At 67.2% G+C, this 19,180-nt stretch overlaps 2 protein-coding genes across 3 annotated transcripts; both read right to left on the bottom strand.

Annotated features, from left to right (window-relative positions):
- Positions 1–2,558: 2,558 nt before the first annotated feature.
- On the bottom strand, positions 2,559–10,569 carry COLEC11 (collectin subfamily member 11). Of its 2 annotated transcripts, none has more exons than XM_028516890.2 (7): positions 10,406–10,569; positions 7,674–7,817; positions 7,135–7,206; positions 4,662–4,733; positions 3,715–3,768; positions 3,204–3,299; positions 2,559–2,988 (listed from the first exon to the last, which is right to left on the bottom strand). In XM_028516890.2, exons 2-7 carry the CDS (start codon positions 7,789–7,791, stop codon positions 2,597–2,599), a joined length of 804 nt encoding a protein of 267 aa, XP_028372691.1. In that variant the 5' UTR covers positions 7,792–7,817; positions 10,406–10,569; the 3' UTR covers positions 2,559–2,596. The 2 variants fall into 2 exon arrangements, with proteins under 2 accessions (XP_028372691.1, XP_035883518.1); XM_036027625.1 differs by having other exon boundaries at positions 7,674–7,822; positions 10,407–10,568.
- A 3,303-nt stretch (positions 10,570–13,872) lies between these two features.
- RPS7 (ribosomal protein S7) lies at positions 13,873–18,111 on the bottom strand. The gene is made up of 7 exons (XM_028516394.2): positions 17,966–18,111; positions 17,683–17,766; positions 17,494–17,565; positions 17,028–17,171; positions 16,535–16,599; positions 14,343–14,493; positions 13,873–13,984 (listed from the first exon to the last, which is right to left on the bottom strand). Exons 2-7 carry the CDS (start codon positions 17,755–17,757, stop codon positions 13,907–13,909), a joined length of 585 nt encoding a protein of 194 aa, XP_028372195.1. The 5' UTR covers positions 17,758–17,766; positions 17,966–18,111; the 3' UTR covers positions 13,873–13,906.
- Between the last annotated feature and the right edge of the window lie 1,069 nt (positions 18,112–19,180).

Here is a 19,180-nt window from a genome sequence, read left to right as displayed (position 1 = left end):
CTGTCTGGCGGGCTGAGCTCCCACCCTCCACAGCTCCAGGCAGCACCAGGGCAGAGCCCGTGTCCCTGCAGGGCACAGTGGTGGCCCCGGGCAAGCCACAGCCGTCCCCCGAGCCCACAGGCCAGGGGGCCACCCCGCAGCCCTCACCTGCCCCCTCCCCATCACAGGACAGAGGGTGGATGCACTGTGCCAGCCCGTGACCAGCAGGGGCCACCCAGCACGGGCCCGCAGCGAGAGCACTGCAGTGCCCGAGCCTGGGATTCGGGACCGCCCGTACCACCAGGGCTGCAGGGGAGGGGGGGAGGGCCTCTCCCAGGACCACAGTCCACCAGCGGCCCCGCACCTGCCCCCGCCTCCCAGACAGAGCCGTGTGCCTCCGTGAGTAGCCACACACACCCCCTCGACCTGGTCTTTCCTGCCAGCGGTCAGAACGACCCGTCCTTTCCCTGACCAGTGTCTTGGTCAGTGTGGATGCTGCCACCCGGGGACGCTGGACTGAGGATGAGAAACCGCGGGGGCGCTGCCCAAGGACGTGCTGAAGGGCGCGGCCCCACCGCCCCTTTGTTCCTGCTGCACCTCCCTCATCTCTGACAAACCCTGCCCCTCTGAGCCCCCCTTCTCCCTCCCTCCCCCTTCCCCTCCCTCCCCCTCTCTCTCCCTCCCTCCCCCTTCCCCTCCCCCCCTCCCTCCCTCCCTTCCTCCCACACACACACACACACACACCCACCCACCACCCTGACCCCAGCGTCTCTGCAGCTGCTGGCACCGCCCCCTCCCGCCACTGGATGGCAGTGTGGCCGAGCAGATGCACAGTTGCCTCTGCAGCCCGGCTTTGTCAGCCCAGCACCTGACAAACGCAACCGTCCTCTGCCAGTCCCCTCCCACCCGGCCCGTAGGACCCTGCCCTCCCGCAGAGCTGGGGGCTCATTCTGACCCCAGGCCAGCTGTCACTCCTCCGTCACTTTGCTGTGTACAACAATCCTGCCCCACACCCGCGTGCGACCCGGGACAACCGAGGGCAGGGTGGCTTCTGGTGCTGGCTGTCAGCTCAGCTCTGCAGACAAGCCTGGAGGAGGAGGGGCAGGAGGCGGACCTCTGCTTCCACTGCGGGGGTGGGGGGAGTGGAGGGGGGGGCAGGGGGGGCGCCCCAGCAGGAGAGAAGCCTGCCCTCAGAGGGGCTCACCCTGCACACAGCCACACAGCACACAGGCGGGGGGGCCGCTCTGGGACTGGGGGCGCCTGCCCAGCAGACAGACGGGGAGGCTGTGGGCGCCAAGGCTGAGCCCCACCCTGCCCTGCTCCTTCCGGGCCCCGACCACACTGGGCTAGCTGTCCTACTCGCCCCCCTCACCTCTCTGGGTCCCCACGGACGGAACCTGGCCGGGGGCTGCTGATGGGGGTCCACCAGGAGTCTGGGGCCCCCACCCCGGTTCCTGCAGTAAGAGCAGCAGCCAGAGAATGCCCGCCCTGCCCTGCTGCTCCTGGGCCCTGCCAGGCCGGCGAAAAGGTCGGTAAGGGTGACGGCCGGGCTCCGCAGGCCGCACAGAGGAGCCCTTTCCTCCCGCACACCCTGGGGCCCAGACGCCCGACTTCACCACCAGCAGCCAGGGCGGGGTCAGGGCCTGACGCACACAGATCCGCAGGCCCCGCCGGGCCTGGGCGCATCCAGCAGCCCCCTCCGGGCCCCCAGCCCCCGCTCGTTACCCTCGCACATGCATGTGGGTGTCATCTTTGAAATGTGAGGTGCTTTATGCTTCTTACTTTTTTTTAAAAAAAGTGTGCTTTTTACTTTTCACTAGAGACTGTGTCCAGTGCACGGAACGTGGTGCCGGCGGCAGCTTCCGGAATGGCTCCCAGGGCCCCTCCTCCCGGGTGCACGTCTCCATGGCGTCCCCGCCCCCAGTGCACAGGCTGGGCCTGCCGGCTGTCCCAATGGCGAGGTTTCGGACGGCCGTGGCTGGCTTGCCCGCAGGCTGGCTCTCCCCTTCGCTGCTGAGGTGGGGAGGCCGCATGAGGGGACGGGGTCCTGCCCACGCCCACGGGGCCCCACCAGGCCTGAGCCAGGCCCTGGACACGGGAACTCGGGGACATGCATATTTTTGTCAAAGGCCGCCACGGTCGGGGAGAATATGACACAACAGACAACAAACACGGCTCTCGGAGACACGAAGACAGTAAAGCAGCGCACACCCGATGGTTAGGGCTGGAGCATTTATTTCTCTTTCTCCTGCACTCGGGTTTGCGGCGAAGCGGAGCTGCCCCTACCGGCTGCCGGGGAGGGGGATCGTGCGCTCTGCTCTAATGCACAGAAACATCGGTCGCGGTGCGGCGGGCTCTTCTCCACGCGGAAATCACAGGGAAGGGGCGCCACTGCGGGGCGTGGCCACGGTGGCGACCGAGGGCTACTTCCGAGCTGGGGCGGGGGCAGGGGCGATCCCGAGCGGCGGCGCGGCACAGCGAGCACCCCGACTGCAACATAGTGGGGGGCCTTCACCGCTCCCCAGGAGCCACCGGGAGCCCCGCCTGCCTCCTCGGCCGGCGCCCTGGGCCAGCTCAGCCGCGCCACGGGGGCCCTCCGCGCAGGGCGCCCCCGCGCTCACACGTGCTCCTTGTCGAACTCGCACAGGAAGGGCAGGGCGGTGTGGCAGGCCACGTCGTTCCAACCCCCCTCGGCCACCAGCTCCACGCAGTCCTCCTCGTCGTAGGCGTTGTTGGGCTCGCCGCCGCGCCACTTGCGGAAGGTCTGCACGGGGGAGCGGTCGGCGTACACGAAGCTGCCCTCGCGGTCCAGGTCGTTGACGCCGACGAAGACGCGGGACAGGCCCGCCTGCGCGACGTAGGCGGCCATGAGGCCGTTGGCGGCCTCGTCCTTGGGCATGGCCAGCGTGCCGCCTCGGCCCTGGCAGGACCGCTGCGCGTCCACGTACGTCCTCTCCTCCTTGACCAGCAGGTAGATCTTGCTCTCGGTCTCGCGCACGCCGGCGACAGCTGCGGGGGTGGGGGTGGGGGTGGGGGTGGGGGTGGGGCGGTGCGGGGACGTGAGCGCTGGCGTTCCTGCAACGGACCCAGTGCGCGCGCGCATGCGCCGTGGCGGACCTCACGCCTGCGCCGGCCACCGCGGGCCTCGTTCTCCTTGGGTTCCGGGGGTCGGGGGTCCGGGGGAGGCGTGGCCCGGGGCAGAGAAGGCACCGAGAAGAACCTACCGCTCTTGATGAATTTCAGCTCGGTCGTCAGCTGGGTGACCTGGTTGTCCATCTCCCCGATGGCCTTCCGCAGCTGGCTGCACTCACACGGGAGGCCTGCGGGGCGAGGCGGGGGTCAGGAGGAGGACTCGGGGGCGGGGCTCAGGACAGGAGGGGCTGCTCCCCAATGCAGAGGTGTCACTCAGCAGACCCCGGGGGGCCCTCGGGACTTGGCCCAGGGCGGCCACCGTGGAGGTGGAGCGCAGACAAAGTGCTGGGGGCGGGGCCGGGACACAGTGACTGAGTGTTGGGGACACTGGGTCCCTGCCTCGGGGACTCAGTGGGAGGCGGCACCGCGCTGAGCTGCATGGAGCAGAGCAGCCCAAGAGCTGAAGGCAGGGCGGACGAGGGGAGCCCACGCCAGCCACAGCCCGCTTCCCAGCCCGGGGCAGCTTTAGGGAGGAGTCACGCGTTTTCAGAATCGCGATTTTAACTCCAGTTCTAGGCGCACCTGGGACCTTCTGAGCAATACCTGGGTCTCCGTTGGGGCCCGGGGGCCCTGCATCGCCAGAATCCCCTTTTTCACCTAAAAAAGGAAAGCAAAGTCAAAGTCACCAAGTAGAGGTCGGACGTGTTTCACAAGTTCACAAGGATGACGTGTCCCGTCCCTCACGTGGGGACGCCCCGGGTCCCCCGATCCACAGGGAGCAACGTTCTGTGGACCCCAACCCTCATGCCCCACGTGCGAGGCGGAGCAGGCCCCTCCCCCAGGACCTCAGAGGCCAGATGACCGACTGTCCTCTGCTCACGTTCTGGGACACCCCGGGCCATCTGGGAACATGTATTGGATGTCACCCCACGAGTCCTGACACCACGAACAAGCGGCCACTAAACCCAATGCCAGTTCTGCCCGGGTCCCTCCTCACGGCAGGAGATGCAGACAGAACATGTGACCCTGGAGCCGAGGGGACCTCAGGGATCATCTAACCAACAGGACGGAAGGGACCTCCCCATCCTGCGGACACCGGTCCTCCTGGCCCTGCCCTGAGAGGCAGCGAGGTGGCCCGGGCACACGTGGCCACCCCAGACCCGGGCTCCTGTCACCTGCTGCGTGGGACACTCCGCACAGCCACCTGCCCCTCCGTGTCTCTCGAACAAAATCCGGCCACACAGCCTCCTAGCTTCTCTAAAACCAGACGGTGAGTATTCACCCTACAGCACCTGACATTCCGAAAGCGTTATCTTCCTCCTCCCCGGGAACCCCCGAGTCTCAGCTGGGGGCCAGCGAGGGGCCGGCGACCACTCCCTCCGTGGATTCAGGGGCATTCACCCGGGAGGGACTGAGCCGGACAGTCTCCGCCCAGGGGGCTCCTCTGTCTCCTTCATCCACAACAGGGCTGGGAAATGACAGGCAGCGGGCAAGGACCCGGGATGGGGACCCCCCGGGCAGGAAGGGGAGGCAGGACGCATGGGGGGTACCTTTAGAACCGATGGGACCAATCTTTCCGTGGCGACCCACAGTGCCTTTCTGTCCTTTGTCACCCGAGTCTCCTGGGGAAGACAGAGCGACAGAAGGTGGTTGACGCACAGGTAGTGCCATGTCCCTCCCACTGACATCACACACACGCACACACTCACTCATGCACACACATGCTGCACACACAAATGCATGGGCGCACATATGTGCACATGCATGCGTGCCGTACGCATACCAAACACACAAACACATGCACAGGCACGCATGTGCACATGCACACCTTCCCGCTCACCCCGCACAGGCTGTCAGCACAAGCTGGGTGTGCGGCCGGAGTGCTGAGCGGCCAGGAGGCCCTCCCACGGCACCCCCCGCCCCCCCGTACAAGCTGCCCACACTGAGCCCCATCATGGTGCCGGCTGCTGTCTCTGAGGGGACAGTCTGTGTGGGGGGCACGTTGCAAAGGTGGGGACGTCCAGCCCCTGTGACTGCCGCTGCCGACACTGTCTGCTCCGCACTGCAAGGCAGTCCCTGCGGCCACGGAGCGGTCTGCCCGCACCCCGTCCCCGCTTCCCAGACCCGGGGAGGCCTGCTCTGACAGCGCGTGGACACAGCTGGTGCCCCCAATGAGGGGCGCCCCTGAGGGTGAGGAGGAGGGAGGACAGGCGGGAGCGGCCCAGGACCGCAGGGGCTGCGAGGCTGGCTGTCCGTCACTGTGGAGCGAGGCTCTGGGCGGTGGGCGTGCGTGGGCCTGTGGCCGCCAGTCCAGGGGCCTCTACACGGAGCCTCACTCTCAGCCCAGCCACATGGACGCGTGAGTCCTCGGGGCCAGAGCTTGTCTTCCGGCGGGAAGCGTGGCGTCTGCCAGGCGTGCATCAGGGAGCCCAGCAGGCCTCCACGTCACCCAGCCACGGCGGCCCCACGCGTGGCTCTCTGCCGAGGTGCGCCCTCTGCATCCACACAGCCATCGCCCCCCTGGGCTCCAGGGGCTCCAGGCTGCGTCCCCCGGCACTCGGCCCCTGATCTCGGTCAATGTAGGAATTCAGCGAGGGGGACCCCGCGAGTCAGCCCACCTCCGTGCCCGGGAGGGGAGAGCCTGTCCTCGCTCTCGGAGGAGCGAGAATGTCAGGGGCCGCCGCGGGCCTGCGCTGCCTTCCCAGGGGGAAAGGAGACTGGTGCTGAGAGACGGCTGAGCGCCCGGCGAGGGGGATGGGCAGGCGGAGACGCGTCTGCGCGTGACACCCGGTGAGGCCACCCCATGCGCTGCTGGACTTTCAGCCGTCGTGACCGGAACTCTCTGGAGCCGCCAAGTGGTCTCCTCCCGCAGGTGGACAGGAGCCTGCCCTCCGCCCACCCGACACCCCCAGGGGCCTCTGGTCCTGGGCCCTGCCGCTGCCGCTGGTTCTCTCGGCAAACAGACGGGCCAGAAGGATGCGCCCAGAAGGGAGAGAACCCAAGAAGGGCCTTTAGACAGACAGAGACACACAACCGGGCGAAGGACAAAGAGACGGGAGACTGACGAGCCCCTTTCAGACACCCCGACAAACGACTCTGCTTCCTCCAAAAGACAGGCACGGGGACCCCCAGCGGTGGTGCGTCGCCGCGCACACAGCGGCTGTGGGGCCGGGCACCGCCTCGGCCCCTGGGGAGGCGTCACGGGAACTTCACCCACGCCGTAGCACTGCGAGGCGTGTCTTCCAGCTGCGCTCACACTTCAAAAAGTGAGCAGCACGCGACTGTTGTGGCAGCGCAGCCCCAGGGACGTGCGAGTCCCCGGGACTAGCGGGCCAGGCGGACTGCGCGCGGGGACTCCCCGGCGCGGGGGAGGGGAAGAGGGAAGCCTGGTCCCCGCGGATGGATCTCCAAGGGCCACGGCTCGGTGCCCAGGGCGGCGTGCGGGCTACCCGGGCGCTGCACTCTCACCAGCGGAGGGACCGGGCGCCCACGCGCAGCCGCGCCCTGGGACCTCGCGAGGATCGGCGGCTCTGCCAAGGCTGTGGTGGGGCGTCGGGAAGGAGATGGCTCCCCGTGCGCCATTTCTGCGCGTTTCAAACCGTGGGCCGCAGGACTGGCTCACGTTCTGGTTTTTCAGTTCACATTGAGGAGCAGAGAGAAAAGCGAGACGGGAACCTCGGCGCCGGGGGCTGGTGGGGGCCGGCCGCGACCGGGACGCGCTGGGTCGTGACCGCGAGGAGCGTCCACACGCGTGCACGGCTGTCACGGGCCGCACCGCATGCTTCAAGAGGAGCATGCAGCCCCCCGCAGAAAAGTCAGACCGCCGCGCGAGGGTTTAGAAGCTCACGTTCAACGGCCTTTACTGGGGCTGTCGCGGTGGTTCGGGAGGCTGGGCACAGCCTGACGGCGGCGCGGCGGGGTTGGCAGGGCGCCGGGCCGGGTGAGGTCAACACTGCCCTCGCGCCCCCCACCCGGCCTCTCCCGCGCCCTCGCGTGCAGAGCTCCGAGCGGCTGAGAAGGTACCTTTCTCTCCCGTGGGGCCCACTCTGCCAGGCCGGCCGGGCGCGCCTTTGTCCCCCTTCTCGCCGGCGTCCCCTGCGGGAGAAGTCACGTGCGTTCAGGACCCGCTCCGAGCGCAGGGCCCAGTGTGACGGGTGGAGGGACGGGTGGAGGGTCAGCAAGGAGAAGCTCACTCTGTGCCCCCCACGGCCCGGCTGCCCTCTCCCCGCCCCCCTCCTCCTCCTGACCCTCTCCCACCCCGGACCTCCCCTAGAGGGCGCTCTGCTCTCCTCCCGTCTGCTCTGGGGACTCTGCCCCTCCCCCACCTCCTATGGGCACAGAGAACAGTGAGCCGTGAACATCAGCGCAAGGGGTGGTGGGGGGCCGCCCGGGACCGCTTCACTCTCCCCAGTTCCCCCTCTAGCTGGGTCCCAGCCCGGCCCCAATGCGCCGCTCCGCACCTGCTCCCCGAGACCCCGGATGTCTATGCCCAGGTGGCGAACGCAAGCTCCCCTCTGCATGGCGGGGGCCAGACCCGGGGCCTGGGGCCCGGGCGGGGTTACCTTTGAGGCCTGGGACCAGGATCTGCACGGAGCAGGCGTCGTCCACCGTCTGCTGCGGGTCCGCCGGCGGGGCCAGCGACAGGAAGGCCAGGCTGATCAGGGCCAGAGCCCTCTTCATGGTGAGCGGGGGCAGGGCACTGACCCCTGGGGAGGGAAGGGATAAACAGTGACGGCAGTTCCCAGCAGCCGGCCGCCGGTGACAGTGTGCAGGCCCCCGCCGGGCTGGCGGCCCCGGCCCCCCTCCTCTCTCGGGGCCGCAGCAGGGCGGCTGCCCAGGGGGCTCCTGCCGTGTGGGGCTCTCTCGTCCCCGTCCCGGGATCCGGCACACGGCTGTCTCTTCCAGGTTGTCACGACCGGCCCTTCACTCACACGAAGGCGTGTTCACAGGTCAGGGAGCCGTGCGGCCTGCATGGCTGGCCTCCAGAGCCGGGTCCTGCCGTGTTCCCACACCCCTGGCCTGTCCGTCCCACCCGGCCCCTCGCGCACACGGTGCCGCGCCCCCGGATGGGGAGTGCCCCTGTCTCTTGCTGACTCTGCAGCAGCGTCACCACACAGACACAAGTCCCCGATCAGCAGGCTTGAGTCTCACAGGACAGCGTGTCTCAGCGCATGGACTTTTGGGGGCACCCCTTCCCCGCCACAGGGTGCCCGGGCTCAGCCACAGCGCTCCGGGCGGCTAGAGCTCCCTGACTCTCAGGGTGGGACAGGTGGAGTTAGAAGGGGCAGGGCAGTGGTCCCTGGGTCCCTGGGGGAGCATCTGACACCTCCCCCTCTCATGATGTGGGACCTCAGTGTTGGCACCACGGCTGGGGACAGAGGGGCACCTGCCAGACCAGCGCCCTGGCCGAATGGCATCTCCTCGGTCCACCTGGTCACCTTGGGGCGGAGGCAGGACCCCTTCTGTGACTGAGGCACCCGGGGCTCTGCCTGGGACCCGGCTCGTGGCCAGTGCCCCCTCGGTGGCCGCTCCGTGTGCCTGTGGCCAAACGCTGTGACAAATGAAAGCACAGGAAGGTGGCACGCAGCACACACGGAGAACAGCGCCCACGTCCTGGGGCAGCGGGAAGGTCCCAGAATGGAGCACAAAGGGCCGGGGATGAGGGTGGGCTCTGCGCGGGGACAGCAGAGGCCGCCACAAACTCCGCGCCGCTCAGCTGACCTCCCAGGAGCGATGGCCACGGGTCAGGAGGTGGTGACGCCTCGGGCAACATCACCGCGAGTGCTCACTGGCCACACTGACCGCTGCGCTCCAGCCAGGGACACCAGCCTTGGTCCTGGGATGCGACCGGGCAGCAACTCAGGTGTCGGGAGCCGACATGTGCTCTCCTCTCTGGCAAGCACAGCCAGGTGAGCGGTGCAGTGCTCACCTGGGCACGGCGGGGGGAGTGCAGCTTCGAGGAAGACCCGTGCACGGCCACGTCCCAGGAAAGGAGGGTGCAGGGAGGGCGGCAGGACAAGCTGTGGCCGGAACCCCCGGCCCGTTCTTCCCCCACCCCCTGACCCCGCTGCCCTGCATGCACCCGTGCCCACCCCAGCCTGCCCTGACCCTGGGCAGCTCCCCATGTCTGTGGCCAGGAGGGGGGCGGGGTGGGGGCGACCCTGGCGGGAGCTCTCTCCCGCCGGCTGGGAAGAGGAATCCCGTTTTGTAAACGGAGAAGCCACAGCCTCCCTGAGCTCTGGAGCAACAACACCTTCTCTGCAGTGGGGCCCGGGGGGGGGGGGGCGGGCGGCCAGACCCTCCCATGGTGGCGGGGAGGGGCGGCGGGGGCGGTAGGGACCCCGTCGGGATTCTCGGTGGGACCCCAGAGGAAGGAGAAATCAACAGGGAAACAAGGACTCCGTGTCTCGGCGTCCCGTCTCTGCAGCAGCCCTGGTCCTCGGCAGACCCCCTCGGCGCCTGGGGGGCAGCCCCGCCGCCGGAGCCCACCGCCAGCCGGCCCCCGACCGGGCACCGGGCCGCAGCAAGAGCAGCTCGCCGCCCCAACGACACACGTCTTCCTGGACCTTTTACGGAGACCGCGCAGCCTCACCCGAACCCTGCCTGCCCTCGTCTCCAGGTCACCAAGCCCCTGCGTGTGGCCAGACAGAGTGCCCCACCCAACGGACAGTCGCTCTGCACGTGGGACGGCCCCAGGCGGCACGCACACGCTCAGAACCCACACCTCACTTCCCCGCCGGCCGGGTGTCAGGCGGGAAGGGCCACGCCCCGACACTTCGGTCGTCTCCAGCCTGGGGCTGCAGGTGACCCCCAGTCCGTGTAAGATGACCCGCCTGTCCCCCACACCCCCATGACATCCCACCAGGATGACATCCCCCCGTGACTGAGCCACCTGTCGCTGGGCACAGACCACCGGCCGCCGCTCCCCACCCCACCCAGGCTGCCTGCTCCGAGCAGCCCCTACAGCCGCAGCACGGCCATCCTGGGCCGGGGGGGAGGGAAGAAACGGCCTCACCCCTGCGAATCTATGAGACCGGACACCACTGCCTTGTCACCGGACTCGGGTCCCTGTCGAGGCCACTGCCCTGGGGGCTGGTGAGCTGATGGAGCCTGGGACTCCGGGTCCTGGAGGACTCCAGACTCTGGCCCGGATCCCAGCAAAGAGACCCTGTCCCCTCCCACCCAGGCCTCCCTGGGATCTTCTGGAATCTGCCTTCCTGGCTCTGCGTCTCCCCCCACCCCGGTCTCCAAGGGGGCAGAGTCACGGGGCAGTGTGTGGGGGGGTGTTCCCTACCTGAGGCACACAGGAGGCGAAGGGGTGTCCTGACCGTCAGGGGCCGCGAGGACACTGGGCCCGGGAGCCCCGCACAGAGGCCAGTGAGCCCGGGGCCGTCCCACCGCCCAGCAAATCAGGCCGGGCGCCCCGGTGTTATCTGCAAACAGCTTCCTGTTTGAGCCCGTCGCTGGACAGCTGGGGGAGGGGGTGGCGCTCTGACCGTGGGAACAGGATCGGGGCTGGGGGCGTGGGCCCCCGCAGAGAGAGGCCCAACCCTCCACCCAAACACCCCGGTATCTCCGTATCTCCGCTGTTCTTCTCGTTTTGTTTTTGGGGCAGACGAGCGTGAGTGTTTGGAAATCAGTTAAGCTTAAAGAAGGGTGACAACACGACCCCCAACACATACCCTGCCTGTCCACGGGGGTTCACAGGAAGCACTCGGTGCACCTCCTGCTTGTCCAGGCCAGACCCCGGGGGACCCCAAACTCACTCCACTCCCCGAACTTTCATTTGAAGGCGGCGTATGCCCCAAACATGTCTTTGTGGTGGGCTGGGCGGATCCGGCCTACACAATGGGGTGGAGGCGTCTTTAAGGAAGGTACCTGCCCCGGCTGGTGTGGCTCCGTGGGTTGAGCACCGGCTGTGAACCGAAAGGTCGCTGGTTCGGTTCCCAGTCAGGGCACGTGCCTGGGTTGCTGGGGGCCAGGTCCCCAGGTGGGGGTGTGCGAGAGGCAGCTGATTGATGTTTCTCTCTCACCTGGATGTGTCTCTCCGTCTTGTTCTCCCTCCCTCCCCTCTCTCCGAAATAAACAAAATCTTTTTAAAATAAAAGAAAGCTACGTCCAGGCTGGGGTGGTGCAGTTGGTTGAGTGTCGTCCCACAGACAAGGGTCCCCGGTTCAACTCCTGGTCAGCACGTGGGCCTGGGCCGCGGGTTCGGCCCCCTGCCTGGGTGTGTGTGTGACGGGGGACCGGCCAGTGTCTCTCTCACACATCCGTGTTTCTCTCCCTTCCTCCCTTCCCCTCTCTCTGAAACAAACGAAACCTTTTTTAAAATGAGGCGCGACGCCCAGGCCCAGCAGGTGCCAGGGGTGTGACGGCGGGAGCGAGCGTGCCGTGGGACACCAGGAGAGCGAGGAGAGCCAACCCCACGGGTTCTGTTCCCCTTTTTACACCCTGTCGGAGAGCAGGGGTGGGAGGGGGAGAGAAACATCCATGTGTGGTCGCCTCTCACGCCCCCGACCAGGGACCTGCCCCGCAGCCCAGCCATGTGCCTGACTGGGCATCGAACCCATGACCTTTTGGGTCACAGGCCGGTGCTCAACCCACTGAGCCACACCGGCCAGGGTGAAGTTTTCTTCTCATCGTTCCTGCACGGAATGGAGGCTGCGGGGCAGGCACCTCAGAGCAGGCGCATCCCGCTGCCCACCTCCGCCCCGGACAGTGCGTGTGTCGACAGCTTCTCGGCACCACGGGGAGGCCCTCCACCCCTCCGCCCACATCCGGCTCCGTCCGGCGGAGGGCTGGGCGTCTGCCCCGAGGGCCGGCACCGGGCCAGGGCACCCTCTGCGCCCTGGCCATCGTGCTGGACGCCCCGGCCAGTCAGCGAGGCGTCGACTCCCCCAGGCTGCCCTGCGAGCTCAGCTGGGTCCCTGCTGGAGCCCCAGCAGGGGTCTGCAGGCGCGGACAAGGCTGTGGACCTGGCTAGGTTTCTGTTAAAAGACAGAGCCAGACTAGCTGGGGCTGTTGTGGAAACGGAAGTGGGAGGAGTCAGTGCACCCAGCGTCGAACCGCGCACACAGCAGAGCTGCACGGAACCGCGCACTGGCCCCAGCTGGTTTGTGTGTGTGTGTGTGTGTGTGTGTGTGTGTGTGCGCGTGCAATACACATCGCGGTGTTTGTCCCTCTGTGCCTGCTGATTTCACGCAGCAGAACATCCTTTGGGGCCCGTCCACGGGGCAGCCTGGGTCCACGTTCCTCTCCCGTGGAAGGCTGAGGACCCCTCAGTGCACACATCGTGTTCCCTGCACCCGGCCTCCGGGGGTGCAGCGCTGGGTCGCTGCTGCCCGTCACTGCAAGAACGCTGCCGCGGGGACGTGGGGGGGGCGGACCCTGCCTCGGCTCTGGGGGGGCTTGCCCTGGGGGAGGGGCTGCTGGTGGTGTGCGGGCGCAGCCCACGCCCCCCTCTTCCCACCCTGTCTTCTGCCTCGTGGTCAGAGTGCATACTTCCCTTTCGTTTTTATATTTTTTAAAGATTTTATTTATTGAGCTCTGGCTGGTATAGCTCAGTGGATTGAGCTCAGGCTGGGAACCAAAGTGTCGCAGGTTCGATTCCCAGCCAGGGTACATGCCTGGGTTGCAGGCCATAACCCCCAGCAACCGCACATTGATGTCTGTCTTCCTCTCTTCCCTCTCTAAAAATAAATAAAATCTTTAAAAAGAGAGAGAAAAAAAGATTTTATTCATTTATTTTTAGACAAAGGGGAAGGGAGGGAGAGAAACCTGGATGTGTGGTTGCCTCTCCTGCGCCCCCGACTGGGGACCTGGCCCACAACCCAGGCATGTGCCCTGACTGGGAATCGAACCAGCGACCCTTTAGTTTGCAGCTCAATCCACTGAGCCACAGCGGCCAGGGCACCTTTAGTTTTTACAAAGTGCCGATGACCCGCGAGTCCCTCTCGGACGCCGGGCTGGATGACAGTGCTTCACCGCCTGGTCTGCTTCAGCCGGACCGTCCGCGGGAACCACCCTCACACCGAAGCTCGCCTCTGCCTGCACCGTGCCACCCAAGCACCAGTCATCAGGAGTCGCTGGGTCCGCCCGCCCCTTCTTCTGTCTCCCCCGGGAACACTGTCATCCCGGCCCCTGGGAACAGCCTTTCCCCTCGTGAACTCTGACCCCCTGCCTGGCTGCTTCCAGTAGGTGGAGGGGATCTGGCTGCCTCCGGGTCACTGTTTACATTTCTCAGAGATAGCTCGGGAGTCTGGGCGTCCCGGCCCCTTGTGCAGTGGGCGGGGCCTCACAGGCGGTCAGAGCCCAGCAGCCCTTTGGCTGGGACACCGCCCGCCCCACAAGCCTGAGGCCTCCCGCCCCAGTGTGTGGGCTGGGGTCCCTGCCTCCCCAGGAGGGCACTTGGGGCCGCAGCCCAGGTGGCACCAGGAATCAGGGGACAGCACCCAGCACGGGGCACTGTGGCTGCAGAGTCCGTCAGCAACTGGGACATGGGACACCTGAGTCTGACTGGCAGGTTGGGGGCGGGGCCCACATGCTGCCCCCTCCAAGGCAGCCCCAGGCACCACGGCTGCCGCTGGCTCAGAGGCCACACTCAGAGGGCCGCAGCCACCCCAGGGCCCTGGGGGCGGCCCACGCGTGCCTCCGACATCACGGACAGGCCGCAGGAGCTCTGACCCTAGAGCCTGGCTGTGTGATCCTGTGAACAGCCGGGACCCACGTCTCCAGGACTTCGAAAGACACGCCTGAACAGGATACTGAAAACGGTCTTTTATTTAGTCATTTCTGCTCACAACTGAAACTCTGGGAATTCAAAATTAACGTCCTTGCCTGTGAGCTTCTTGTAGACACCAGAGAAAGTTTCCACCTACGAGAAAAAAAAGACCCCGTCACAGATCACAGAGCTCACCCAGGTGCCCGCCCCGCATCCTCACAGCTCCATGACGATGAGCCCATGTGGCGTCCCTCCCCTCAGCCAGCAGCACCGTGCCCCTCACCTGTGCCCCTCTGAGAGAGCCCCTGCCGACCCCACGGTTGGTCCACTGTGGGGGCACTGTCGCAGGAAAGGAGGAGACTGACAGCTCTCCCCAGACCCAACTCCCACAGCCTCACTGAAAGCCAAAACCGGGAACCACTGTACTTCCCACGCCCTGATCATGTAAACCACACCCCACCCCCGCCCAGTTTTCGGGGAGCCCACTCTGCGGCGCCCCAGCAGCCCGCACCTTGTGCTCCACGTTGTTCTGCTGGGCTTTGTCCAGGTGCACCTTGATGAGCCGGCTGCCGTCCAGCTTCACGCGGATCCGCTTGCCCACGATCTCGCTCGGGAACACCAGGTCCTCCAGGATGGCGTCGTGCACAGCGGTCAGCGTGCGGCTGAGGGAGCGGGACAGAGTCGGCCGTGGGGGCAGGGCCCAGGCTCCCGGTGCCTGTGCCCCCCGCAGGCCGGGTCTGGAAACCACCCTGAAGCCAGTTTTCACACCCGCGACTCGGCAGCAGCCCCCACCCCCCGTCGCCTGTCCCATGCAGAGTGCTGGTATGACCACACACCTCCCCCACCTCAGCTCCACAGGCCTCTGACCGCCACCCCCTCCTCACTCGCACGGGGCAACGGTCCGCCCCGAGAGGGTCTCCAAGCCCAGGCCGGTGCCCCGCCACACAGACTGCTGATGGGACCCCGGCCTCGGGGAACCGCCTCACCCTCACAGCCCACCGGCTGCTGGACGCAGGTCAGGGGCTCCCACACTGGGAGGCCTCGGAGGGGTGGCAGGGACCGTGGGGCCGTGTGTCGGAAGAGCCCCTCCTTTCAACGTTTACGGAGCGGCCCTGGGCCATGGGGTTTCTCCAGGCCCCGCCACCGGGCCAGACGCCACACGGTACCGCCCCGCCGCCCCCGCCCGCCAGGCCCCGCACACGCAGTGCACGCTCCCCAGGGGCTCTGCAGGGACCGCCCGCCCTGGTCCCCCAGGCACAGGCCACAGAAAGCAGGCTCCGAGGCCGCCCTCGCCTCTCTGAGAGCCAAGGAGGCCGACGGCGTGACCCGGCACTTCCGCCCTGGACCCGGCATGTTCTCACCACCGGTGCAAGGCAGGCGCACGGGCGTGGGGGTCTGCACCCCGCTCCCCTGAGACAGAGGGGAGGAGAGAGTCAGAGCCTCCCTGAAGAGTCACCCCAGACCCCGATGCTGTTACAGGGGGCGGCAGCAACACCCCCTTGAGCCCCGGGGACCAGAGGCCGAGCCGCACCGGGAGAAACCCTCGACTCTGCCGCCGGGCCGGCCAGAGAAGACATCCCTCCAGCGTCTGCCTCGTGCCAAGGGAGGGACACCGAGGGCAGATGCCGATCTGAAGGGGCACCGCGGCACTGCGCAGTGGCAGGGCCGGCTGCCGGGGCCGCGCCTGTGGCTGGGGCGCAGCGAGTGGTGCCCGAGAGACCAGGAGAGGCGGGTCCGAGAGCCGGAGGACGGAGACAGCCCACCAGGGAGCCAGCCCCCGAGCCGCCGAGGAGCCAAGGGTCCATCTTCCCTCTCAGGCACCCACGGACACTCGGAAGTGAGGCTGCGAACCCGCTCTCCCAAGGGCCGTGACCATGAGCTGAGAGCTCCACTGCCTCCTGAACCCGCCCTCGCACTCTCCCCGGACTCTCAGGTTGCTCCAAGGGCCGCCACGACCGGCTCACGGCACGGGGCCCCGAGGTCAGGCCCCAGCAGCCCCGCACCTGCCTGCCCAGCCTCTGCCCCCGCCATGGTGCAGTGACGCTGGCCCCCGCCACTCCCCGGGGGCTCGGGGAGCACCTGAGTTTCCTGCACCCGCATGACCATGGCGCACCTGCTCTCCAAGCCCAGGTCAGTGCCCTACCCTGCGTCTCGCTTACTTTTAAGCAAACACCGGAACCCCCCATCTTTAAGCAGGAATGAGAATGACACAAACTGCACCCCCCTCAGGGCGGGCGGCCCATCCGGCACTCAGAGGGACGGCAGACCGTGTCTCCTCGGACGGCCCCGGGCACCCACGTCCGTGGCCCGGGGGCCGGAACCAAGGAGCCAGCTCCCAGCCTCTGCATTTCTGCAGAGGACCCAAGTCAATCAAGGTCACGCACACCGCCCACCAGCGTGCACACGGGCAGCGACACGTCCAACCCCTGGTGCATGCACCAGAAACACACGGTTTAGCCTCAATTCACAGCAAAACAAGAGGCCAAGACAATGTGCCCCAGCCCTCGCTGCCCCCCACACATCACAAGGGGTCTCTGCGACCCTGGGCAACCAGCCCCTCAATCAACCACCGGTGAGGCGCACACGGCTCTCCCCAGCCCCCGCCCGTGACCTCGGGAGCCCACCGCAGAGCGCAGGGCCCCTGCAGGTCCCCCTTGGGGGCAGGAGCGGAGCACCCCACGCTGACACCGACAGAGCACTCACCTCCTGGGACGCTTCTGCTTGTTCTTCGTGCGGCTTTTCCGGGTCGGCTTAGGCAGGATCCTCCTCTGCAAGGGAAAACCGACCACGTGGTTGGCAGGAAGAGCTGTCACGCTGCTCTAACAGCAGAACCACTCCCAGGACAGACTCAAACTGAACCCGTCAAACCCTGGAGGGCGAGCCAGGGACCGGCGCTAAGCTCTCCTCCGCCCGCCCCACGGGTCTCCGCCCACACCAGGGACCGCAGGCAGGCGAACCTGGTGCAGGGAACCCGGCCCAGACCCACTGACCTCCGCCGGACCACCGCCTGCAGCCACCACACGTGCCCCGCTGGGCCCCGCGGTGGAGATGCAGACCGGCCCTGCGCCTTCTCCCCCCCCGCCCCCCGAAACCGTCTCTGCGGCCCCGACGGCTCATTTCCAGCAGCCCGAGCGCGCGCACCTGGCCTCGGGGCCCCCCCCCCCCCCCCAGCCCGGTCGCCCCGCGCGCCCCCCACCTGCGCGATGAAGACCACGTGCTTCCCGCTGAACTTCTTCTCCAGCTCGCGGACCAGCCGCACCTGGATCTTCTGGAAGGACTTCAGCTGGGGCACCGGCACGAAGATGATGATGGCTTTGCGGCCGCCGCCGACCTCGATCTCCTGGGGACGACACACCCGCGGCGCTGGGGGAGGGCCGGGAGCCCCGTCCGCACCGGCCGCCCGCGCCCCGGCCCCGGCCCCCGCCCGAGCCGCCTCCCGCCCCGGCCCCGGCCCCCGCCCGAGCCGCCTCCCGCCCCGGCCCCGGCCCCGGCCCCGGCCGCCCCGGCCGCCGCCGCCGCCGCCCCGTCCCCCGCCCGAGCCGCCTCCCGCCCCGGCCCCGGCTCCGCCCGAGCCGCCTCCCGCCCCGGCCCCGGCCGCCCCGCCTCCCGCCCCGGCCCCCGGCCGCCCCGCCCCGCCGCCGCCGCCGCCCGCGGGGCCGCACCTTGGCCGCCGTGATGTTCAGCTCGCGCAGCTGCGCCTTGAGGTCCGAGTTCATCTCCAGCTCCAGCAGGGCCTGGGGGGGAGAGCGGGGGCGACCTCAGCGGCCCGCGGGCGGCCGCTCGCCCGCCACACGCGCGACAGGGGCGCGCGCGCGACCCGGACGCCCGCGCCGGCCAGCCCCGCCCCTCACCTGGGAGATGCCGGACTCGAACTCGTCTGGCTTCTCGCCATTGGGCTTCACGATCTTGGCGCTCGAACTGAACATGGCCGTCTCCTAGGACCACAGGGAGCTCCGGGCTGAGCGGGTCCCCGCGCCCCGACCCACCCCGCCGGCGCCATCTGGGGGCCCCCGCCGCCTCATCCGCCGCATCCCCACCCGGTGAGGGGGGCCCGCCACCCCAAGGCTGACTCCAACGCCTGCTGCCCCCCAAATTGGCAGAAAAGTCCCGGCGGAGGACAGGCCTCACACTTACCTGGATGAGCGCCGGCCTGGGAAGAGGCCTAGGTCTCGCGAGAGCTCGTCAAATCCCGGCGGCGGAAAGGAAGAGGCGGGAACTAGAGGAATCGGAAGGACCACTGAGAAACGGTAGAAGCCTAGAGAGTCCCGGAAAGTGGCTCCGGGGAACCAGTGCGCTGGTAACACTTTTCCGGCTGGGGAGCCTCAATTTCGGTGCCCTTCGCGAAAGTTCCCCTGCCGGCTCCCGGGGTTTGAAGCGGCAGCCGGGCTCCCGGGCCGCGGTCTGGGGGGGAGACCTGGCCAGAAGAAAGCAACTTCGACCACCCCCGACGACAGGACATTTAAGAAAGGCCAACCACCGGAAGTCACTGACTTCCCACTGAATCAGGGGAAAGGAACCCGACCCACATTCCGGTTCTGCCTATGGAGAACCAAGTGAAAGGGGGTTTCTCGGAGTTCGTTGGAAGCGTAGTGCCTTAGGGAGCAATGTGCTTCTCGGCCCACGGACTCCATGGTGCGGCGACGGTTCTGAGCTGCCTCTAGACACCTGTCCTGGGGGCTGGGGTCAGGACCCCAGAGGCGGAGGGCGGGACGCTGGGGAGGCGACCCCGGCGGTCCGGACAGCTGGGGCGAGTGCGGCGTGATCGGAAAGCCAGGAGGGGAGGCTGTGATGGGGAATCCGACCTGCCTTGCTGTCGCGGAGACACCCCACCCTCCACCCCCCATGGTTACGGTTATCGTGGTACCCACCAACGTAAAAGAAGTGTTTTTATCGCCATTTTACTTTCTATCCAATCTCAAGAGATTCCCCACTATCTTTGCTTTCTCCCACCTCCTGTCTGTCACCAGTGAATTTCATGTAACTTCCTTGTGCCTCCTCTGATTGTAATGTATAAAGTAAGCTGCAAAACTGCCATTCTCTGGAGCATTTGCTCAATCCGTTGAGACTTTTGCTTCCCAGAATTGCCAGTTTGGCTCATACAAACTCAAAAATTGTCTGCAGAATTGACCCATTATGTTTGAATGGGTCTTTTTTAATGCTTTTATTTATTTTTAGAGACAGGGAAAGGGAGGGTGAAAGAAAGGGAGAGAAACCTGGACGTGTGGTTGCCTCCCGTGCGTCCCCTACTGGGGACCTGGCCCACAGCCCAGGCACGTGCCCAGACTGGGAATCCAACCAGCCTCCCTTTGATTCGCAGCTCAATCCACTGAGCCACAGCAGCCAGGGCTG

Source organism: Phyllostomus discolor, chromosome 6 (assembly GCF_004126475.2).
Source record: "Phyllostomus discolor isolate MPI-MPIP mPhyDis1 chromosome 6, mPhyDis1.pri.v3, whole genome shotgun sequence".
NCBI lineage: Eukaryota > Metazoa > Chordata > Mammalia > Chiroptera > Phyllostomidae > Phyllostomus > Phyllostomus discolor.
Note: the sequence above shows the minus strand (reverse complement) of the source record. Positions and strands in the feature narration are given on the sequence as shown.

What these genes read in the sequence shown, in the direction of transcription:
- COLEC11 (XM_028516890.2), bottom strand. Translation starts at nt 7,791, where the DNA reads ATGAAGAGGGCTCTGGCCCTGATCAGCCTGGCCTTCCTGTCGCTGGCC. An exon ending in GGGCCCCACGGGAGAGAAAG is followed by an intron (nt 4,734 to 7,134) that starts GTACCTTCTCAG and finishes TGTCTTCCCCAG; the next exon opens with GAGACTCGGGTGACAAAGGA. An exon ending in GGGCCCCAACGGAGACCCAG is followed by an intron (nt 3,300 to 3,714) that starts GTATTGCTCAGA and finishes CTCGCCCCGCAG; the next exon opens with GCCTCCCGTGTGAGTGCAGC.
- RPS7 (XM_028516394.2), bottom strand. Translation starts at nt 17,757, where the DNA reads ATGTTCAGTTCGAGCGCCAAGATCGTGAAGCCCAATGGCGAGAAGCCA. An exon ending in TCGAGTCCGGCATCTCCCAG is followed by an intron (nt 17,566 to 17,682) that starts GTGAGGGGCGGG and finishes TCTCCCCCCCAG; the next exon opens with GCCCTGCTGGAGCTGGAGAT. An exon ending in ACGTGGTCTTCATCGCGCAG is followed by an intron (nt 16,600 to 17,027) that starts GTGGGGGGCGCG and finishes TTTCCCTTGCAG; the next exon opens with AGGAGGATCCTGCCTAAGCC.